Source organism: Echinops telfairi, unplaced genomic scaffold (assembly GCF_000313985.2).
Source record: "Echinops telfairi isolate 266 unplaced genomic scaffold, ASM31398v2 ScPeMD7_23;HRSCAF=83, whole genome shotgun sequence".
NCBI classification, from domain to species: domain Eukaryota; kingdom Metazoa; phylum Chordata; class Mammalia; order Afrosoricida; family Tenrecidae; genus Echinops; species Echinops telfairi.
Window position 1 is genome coordinate 4,300,205 of NW_022103920.1, and position 8,001 is coordinate 4,308,205.

At 62.4% G+C, this 8,001-nt stretch overlaps 2 protein-coding genes across 2 annotated transcripts in view; both read right to left on the bottom strand.

Moving 5' to 3' along the window:
* CLCN1 (chloride voltage-gated channel 1) overlaps window positions 1–5,510 on the bottom strand; it is a 22,389-nt gene extending 16,879 nt beyond the window's left edge. The window contains exons 1-6 of the mRNA XM_004713994.1: window positions 5,328–5,510; window positions 2,193–2,313; window positions 1,774–1,905; window positions 1,228–1,356; window positions 992–1,125; window positions 1–64 (exon numbers count right to left, since the gene is read on the bottom strand). Of these exons, the coding sequence (XP_004714051.1) occupies window positions 1–64; window positions 992–1,125; window positions 1,228–1,356; window positions 1,774–1,905; window positions 2,193–2,313; window positions 5,328–5,510 (763 nt within the window). The remainder of the gene's footprint in view (window positions 65–991; window positions 1,126–1,227; window positions 1,357–1,773; window positions 1,906–2,192; window positions 2,314–5,327) is intronic.
* Window positions 5,511–7,752: 2,242 nt separating this feature from the next.
* CASP2 (caspase 2) overlaps window positions 7,753–8,001 on the bottom strand; it is a 9,993-nt gene continuing 9,744 nt past the window's right edge. Inside the window, exon 12 of the mRNA XM_004713995.2 lies at window positions 7,753–7,930. The gene's annotated coding sequence lies outside the window, so the exon portion shown is untranslated. The remainder of the gene's footprint in view (window positions 7,931–8,001) is intronic.

Here is an 8,001-nt window from a genome sequence, read left to right on the forward strand (position 1 = left end):
AGAAAATGGACATGAACTTGCTGAGCACCGCGGCACAGATGCTGGCAATGTGCACAAAGGGGCCCTGGGGAGGGGGCATGGGCATGGGCTCGGGGCCGCGACACCCTGCCCTCATTCCCGCCTGCTCTGGGGGATAGCAGGGGACTGGAGATGAGAGTGCGGCCAACTCTCCAATGGGGTGGTGGGAGTGGGGTGGGGTGGGCATGTGGGGAAGCCAGAGCAGGTCCCCTGGTTGAACTGTGTTGGAGTCCGGAGCCCCGTCCCTTTAATGTGACATTGTTTGGGAATGGGGTGTTGGAAGGTTTGACGGGTCAGGTCACCATTTGAGACAGGGCCAGGGGGACACAGGAAGGATGGACTCCACCTGAGGCACATGGGAGCCGGTGGTGGCCGGGAGGGAGGGCAGGTTCTCCCCAGACCCTCAGAGGAGCAGACGAGGAGACCCCCCAATCTCGGACAGCCACCCCTGAGCTGAGAGATGGAGACTTGTGTCCCATGAGCCCACAGCACCAGGGTGCTAAGCCAGCAGGTCCTGACGGAGCCAGGCCTTGTGCTGTGAGGAGGGACAGTGTCCTGGCTGCAGGATGGGTGGGGTGGACACAGGCCACAGTGAGCTCTGGCCTCCTGTGTACTGGAGACCCTGGACACCCTGGAGCATGTGCGGACGGTGACTGAGGGACCACAGAACCAAAGTGCACCTGAGAGGGCCCATTAGGCTGGACCACCAGACAAGGTCTGGGGTCACGAACTCTCACTGGCTGGAGCCTTCTCCTGGATCAATTGGGGGCTGATCCTGCCCCCTGGTGGGCAAGGGCCAGGTACGGCTGGCTGGTGGGCGGAGAGCTTTGTGTGCGGGTCACTGTGCCCCATCGGACCTCCCACACAGGACCAGGGCCTGCACACCTGCTCCCTCCTGGGTCTCTGTCCCCACCCTCCTCCTCTCCAAGTCCACTGAGTCGGACACCTGTCCAGCTGCCCCTGTGGCCCCCACCTCTTTGCCCACTGGGATGCCACTGCCCAGTCCAGCGGTCAGCGCCACCACCTTGGCGATGAAGGCTTTGACGGTGAGGTACTCCTTCAAGACGACCCCTCGCAGGATGGTCTTCATCTCAGGGATCCCGGAGCCTGGAGGGCCGGCCAGCAGAGGGATGGGCAGTGAGAGGGCAGTGGGGGAGGGGGGACAGTGGCAGAGACGGGCGGGGGCGGGGCAGCACAGCGAGCGCTCACCCACAGCCTGGGGGGAGATGAGGTGGCAGAAGAGTGCGCTGAACAGGATGAGGACCAGTGGGAAGGTGACCCAGGCCAGGTACTGCAGGGCCAGACTGGGCTGCATCTGGTAGTAGGTCCACTTGTAGGCTGCGGAGGGCAGTGAGTGGGCAAGGGGCCCGCCCAATGTGCTTGGCATCCTATGGCCCACTGGTTCGCTGTGGACACTGTGGTGTGGGGACTAGGGGCCATGCAGGAGACCCACTCGAGTGAGGTGACAGTGGGTCCTGAGACCAAGGGCCCTGGGTGTGGACTCTCAGTGCTGGTGCAGGGCAGGCCTGTCTGTGTGGGGGCCCCTCCTCCTGGTGACGGTGATCCGGTGCTCAACTCCCTGGGTCCCCAAGGGCTCTCAGTGGTCAGCTTCCCCAAGGGAGGCACTGCTGGGTACCCCCTGGCCAGCACCCAAGCATTTCACCATGGTCCCCACCAGGGCCTCCAACCCCTCGGGTGCCCACGGCATGCCAGGGGACCCCACCCACCATCCCCCATGCAGCCTGGGAAGCCCACCCTGCAGGCTCTTGGCGCTGACGTAGTCCATGCTCCAGCTGACCAGCGCCATGAGCAGGCCCAGCAGGACCAGGAAGATCCAGTCCTCCCCCAGCTTCCTCCGCACCATGTGGCCCAGGCGGCGGCAGCAGTCTGAGGGGAAGCAGAGGGGGCAGCAGAGGGGGCAGGGCAGCTCATCCAGACCCGTCTGGTCCCCACCCACCCAATGCCCCTGTCCTTGTGCATGTGTCCTGGAGCACAGGGACACTAGGGGACATGGGGTTCCTATTGCTTAAGGGGGTTGGGGAATAGGGTGGAGGTGGCGTGGACCCCCTTGCTGCCCTCCTGGCCCTGCATCCCATCCTCCCAACTCTCTGTCCTTGTGTGTGGGAGCCGCAGCAAGGCACCCCAGCTCCCTGTCCCCAGGTCCCCATCCTCACTGCGGCACTTGGAGGCATGGTCCTCGTCCTTGCTTTCCATGGATGTGCTGGACCCTCTCCTCTGGGGGACCCCTGCTTCTGGCTCCTTCTCGAAGAACTTCTCTTGGTGGTGGCCATAGATCTGGGCAGAGGGGCAACAGACACACCTGCATCTCACAGTCAAGAGGACAATGGACAGGACAGGAGAATGCAGAGCGAGAGCAGTGGGGGCCCTGGCATGCCGACAGCCAGCTAGGCAGTGGGGTCATTTTGGCCCTCAGTGCCCCTCCCTGGCCCACTGTTCACTCTCTGTCTGCCTGTCCCTCTACTGTGCTGTACTGGTCTGTGAACGCCTTTGTCCCCATGGCGTGCACCCTAGGCTTCACCAGGGACCTGTGTCCACAGCACTAAGCCGGCCCCAGGTTCGGTGTGGATGGCAAGGGTGAGCTGGCCGCATCGGCAGAGCCCCTGGGCTGCCCTAGAGGGGCTTCCCGGACAGGGCAGCAGCCTGACAGCCAGCCAGTCAACCACAGCCACAGCCCGGGTCTCGGCCTCAGACCTGACCAGGACCCTGGCTTCGGGGACCAGACTGAAGACCGAGGGAGGCTGGGGATGGGTAGGACAATGCCTGTCCACCCTGCTCAGAAGCTGCTCTGAGATGAGCAGAGTGGGTGGGTGTAGAGCTGACGCCCCCTGAGAGCAGGGAAGGGAGTCTGGAGGCAGGGCAGTCTGGCATTGAGGGATTGGTACAGAGCTGGCTACTGCTGACTGCTGTGGAGCCTGGTAATACAGCTCTGTAGGCTTGGACAGCCCCATGGAGACTGGTAGGAACCCTGGAGACAAACAGTTTTGCATTGGGCTACTAAACCACAAGGTCATCAGTTCAAAACCACCAGTCACTCCATGGGAAACGATGAGGCTTTCTACTCCCACAAATAGTTCCAGTCTCAGGACATTTCTACCCTGTCCCCTGTCCTACAGGGTCGCCAAGTCAGCATGGGCTCGCTGGCAGTGAGGGAATGACGGGTGGGGGGGACCAGTGCAGCCTGTCCCCACACAGCCCTCCACTCCTGCAGGAGGGCACTGTGGTGACCTGTCCCTCCCTGAGACATAGGCATGCTCAAAGGCCAGTGTGGTCACCACACCTCCAGGAAGTCCATCTCTCTGGTGTGTGGCCCTCACAGCTGCACTCAGGGGCCCAGGTCAGCAGCTGCCTGGACTGGCTGGCCCAGCCACAAGCACCCAGCCCTTCCTATGGGGTGCCTATTAACTGCCTGGATAGTGGACTCACTCATGTGAGCCCCAGAACTGGTGCTGTCCCCTGGGTTCAGCGGTTGCCCAGGCAGTCCCCAACGGTAGCGGTGGACCAGGACTCCCCAGGGTCAGCACTTGGTTGGTCACCTTGTGGCCAGCAGTGGCACCTGGGCCGTCCTGAGGTCAGGAGTGAAGCAGGCCGGGGTCACCCACAAGGTTCTCGCTGGCTTGCTTCTGTTTCTGGTTTGCAGAGGCTGACATTTAATCACTTAAACACCTCTAATGTTAGCTCTCCTCAGGACCTCTGGTGATGCAGTGGTTATGCTTTGGGCTGCAATCCTCATGGTCAGCGGTTCAAAGCCACCAGCAGCTCGGAGGGACACAGGCTGGGCTTTGTACTTCCGTAAGCAGTTGCAGTGTGGACCCATTGGGGGCGCTGTGCGTCAGCACACACTTGCTGGCAGGGAATGCGGTTTTTGTTAAGGTTTTTCTCCCCAGCCGTTCAACGGAACCGGCACGCTTCCATCGCCTGTCTATACTCCTACTCTGTCTTCCTGGCAGCTACCCGCGCCCGCAGAGCATCTATGGACAGGTGTGGTGCTTGGCCAGAGCCACACCCGCCAAGATGCAACATGGGTCCCCTGAAGGGAAGGCAAGGACCTCCCCCACCCCGCCCCCTCCCCCACACACTGGACAACGCTGCCCCTTCCAGGAGCCCTGAGCCCCGAGCTGCTCACTGCGGGACCCTGGGCCACTTCCTGCTCCACTCCTGTGTTCCCAGAGCCTGGACCCACACGTTGCCCATCTGCTGTTCCGGACAGCTCCATACCTCACCCTACAGGTGCCTGACACCCCCCCCCGCCCTTGGATCCTGAGCCCACCACCCCAAGCCCCAGAAGGTGGCTGTCCCCCCAACTTCTGTCCTGGAGGGTATTGTCCCTGCCAATTCTAAGAGGGTGAACACACACACGTTTTGGAAGGTGAATTTCTCTCAGAAAGTGGCTGTCCCCACCAACCCACGGTCCCACATGCAGAAGGGTGGCTGTCCCCTGAGGCTGAGTCACAGAGAGCGGCTGCCTCTCTACCCTGATCAGGTGCCCAGCTCCCCCGTGCCTGGCTGACCGTGGGCTACGCCAACTGTGGGGAGGTCTGGCTGTGGAGTGTGAGTTTGAGGCTGGGGGTGGTCTGGGCTGGCTTGGGGGAGGTCTGGTTTAGGAGGTGGGTTTGAGGCTGGGGGTGTACTGGCCGGCTGGGAGGTCTGGTTGTGGGGGTTAGGGGGTGGGGGTGTTCAGGGGTGGGGATAGGCTTGGTCAACTGTGGGGAGGTCTGATTGTGGGGGATGAATTTCAGGCTGGGGGTGGGCTGGGTCGGCTTGGGGGAGGTCTGGTTGTGGGGGGTAGGTTCAAGGCTGGGGCTGGGCTGGTCAGCTTTGGGGTAGGTGGCAGGCTGGCAGAAGTTGAGGCCAGGCAGTCTGTGGTCACACTTATGATGTGAACCAGCCAGCAGACCAGGTGGTCGAGCCTGGACTACCAGACCCAGGACAGGCTTGTAGTGGCACCACCTCCCTGAAATTAGAGGGGTACCCTATACCTTTGTTAAGGGAGCCCCCATCTGTGATTAAGGGGTGTCCCGAACCTCTGTGATAAATGGGGGTACACTTCTGTCAGTTAAGGGGTACCCTTCATCTCTATGCATCCCCTCACCTCTGATTAAGGGGATGCCTGCAGCTGAGTGAAGAGGAACCCCTCACCTCTGGGCGTGCAGTCTGTGTGCACACCCTGCAGCCCATGTGGAGGCCTGGCCCAGACTGCGTGCGCGTTGGCCACGTGGTCATGCTGCTTAGCTTACAGAAGCCCCTGTGCTCCCACCTGGCCCCTCTGTGGCCCGAAGACCACGGTGTACCTGTGTGGGGTGGGCGCTGGGGCGGGGGCCTGTGTCCCTCCGCAGCCGGTGCTGCAGCCCGCCGTTCTCCGAGGGCAGGCCGTAGCTGGTGCAGTGCTCGAAGGGCATGTACTGGTACTGGGGGGCGCTGCCCCACCAGCTCTGCTCGCCCCCCACTCCCTGTGACCCCACTCGCTGCTCCATTTCCCCAGGCCGAGGCCTGCCGTCCTCCCCAGCTCCTCAAGCTGTTCCTCCTGTGCGTCCCCAAGGCGTCTGGGGCACAGTGCCCACCCTGGCTATTTATAGCAGCCCCCCAGCATCACATGACCCCAGGGCCACATCTGATCCGCTTGGGGTCGAAGCAGGTGTGGGCAGTGCAGTGGGGGTGGGGTGAAGGCCTGCAGGGCACAGGGGCATGCCAGGCACTGTCATCCACCATCCCTTTTCTCCGTGCTCCATCTGCAGCCAGAGGTCTCCTGCCCACCCCAGGCTCCACACCTGGACATGGGAGTCTCCCCTGCCTGCTCCAGGGTCCACACCTAGACAAACGGCTCCTCTGCCCGCCCTAGGACCCCCACACCTGGACAGGGAGGGGGTTTCCTCTGCCTGGCCCAGGGCCCACACCTGGGAGACAGGGCTCCCCTGACTACCCCAAGGACTCCACACCTGGCCAAAGGACTCTCCTGCCTGCCCCAGGCCCCCCACACCTGTCTGCTTTCTCACCTGTCTCTTGTGGAGGCAAGGGTCCCCACACGTGGGGAGGGGCTTCCCCTGGAACAGTGGGTGCTGCTCCCTCATGATGTGGGCTCTCCTGCTGACCGGTGTCCGGGTCTGGCCTGCCCTCGGCTTTTCTAGACCTGCCTACCAATCAGCTCAGGCCAGGGTGGCAGGGGCCCTGGGTTCCCACCCGTTTCTCACACTGCTGCAGGTTTATGACAGCAAGGCGTGCAGAGGGCAGAGCCGGGAGCCACCGCACCCCTGGGTAGTGACCCTCTGCTTCCCCTTTCAGGGATAAAGGCCGAGGCCAAGGGCATGCACAGTCCCCAGCCCCTTCCCATGGGGCAAGGGCCAGCACGCACAGCTTTGGGGTCTTCAACAAGTGGGTGGGGCTTGTCCCTACAGGCCAAGACCAGGGAGAACACCCCCACCTGGGCTGGGCAGGCCACACGACATGGGACCCGATGCCTGCCAGGACAGACCGGAGGCCTCAGGCAAAGGCCTGAGTGCAGGTGGCTGGATAGTAGGTGACCTGCAAGCATTCCCTGCAAGTGGAAAAGGAGCGATCTTTGGGACAGGTCTGAGGCAGGGGCAGTGAGCCATCAGGACACTGGCTGTGGAGTCGGCTGAAGGTTCCTAAGGGGACTTGGTGACACCAACAGTCACCCAGCTGCCCCATAGTGCCGGGTGCATAGGGCAGTGGCTGAGCTTTCTGCAGGGACCTGTGTAGGCCAGGGGTGGGGGCGGGCTCTGAAGGGAAGGGGCCCAGGTTTCAGAGTCAGACACCAACTCTTGGGGACTGCCCTGCAGGACATAATCTGCCCTGGCATTTGGCAAGCTTTTTCAGCATCTACCAGGTGGGCTCTGGGTAGGGGGGCACCCTTCAGGACCCGAGAGGAGTCAGGTGTAGATAGGGGTTCACAGCACAGCCCACTGGCACCCCCAAAACAAATGTAGCTGTTGTCTGGGGCCACACTTGCTCCCATGTCGATTGGAAACCCACCCCAGGGGTAGGGGTGACTCGGAGGGCATGTCATGCCCACTCCTGAGCTTGCACCAGTCTCAGAGGGACACCCAGGCCTAGGATGGGAATGTGTGCACCCAGCTAAGCTTGGAGGCAGCAGGCCCCAGGTGACCCTGCCCCAACAGGGGGCTCACTGCATTTCCTGAGCTCAAGACTGCATCCTGGCTTTCAGATGAGGGAAACTGAGGCCTTGGGAAGGAGGCTGCTTGTTCCTGCTGGATGCTGGGTAGGCAGCCTGGTTCCCCTCCTGACAGGGAGGCTGGAAGGGCCCGGTGGCAGAGCTGAGCTGACCATCCCTCAGGGAGGCTAGACCCGACTCCCACTCTGGCCTCTGGCCAAGGGGATAAATTTAGAACTCTGGCAGGGACAGGGCGGCAGTGGAGGAGTGTGAAATCCAACTTACATGCCCTGACTCAGCTGGGGAGGGCGTCCCCTACCCTCCTCGTAAAGCAAGGACCCCATTGTGCCCCAGCCAGACCTGTCCCCCTGCACTTCCTGGGCAGCTGCCCACCTAGAGTCCACCCTGCCCACCACCTTGGACCCTTGGTGCCCCCAGGCCCACTGCAGACTAGGGTACCTTAAAGTCCCAGCCTCCGCACCGCCCACTGCTTGGGTCTCCTGCCCACTCCCCAATCCCTCCCTCAGCTCAGGACACACGTGCACTATAGACAGCAGGGCCAGGAGAGCAGACACCAGCACAGGCCATTAACAAAGACAGCTTTTATTTGGCACCTGAGGGTCACGCAGGGCCCTGGCAGTGGGTGGCCTGGTGGGGCAGGTGGGACAGGAAGCACCAATCCTTTCGAGGGAAGCCTGGCCCTTCGGGAGGCAACAGGCTGCCCACACGAGAAGCCCACGCCATGAGCCCATGCGGCTCGCTGACCTGTGACAAATACGTAGAAAGAGTTCAAAGGCTACAGCGAGTACAAGGGCACCTACCAGCTGGCCGGGCGC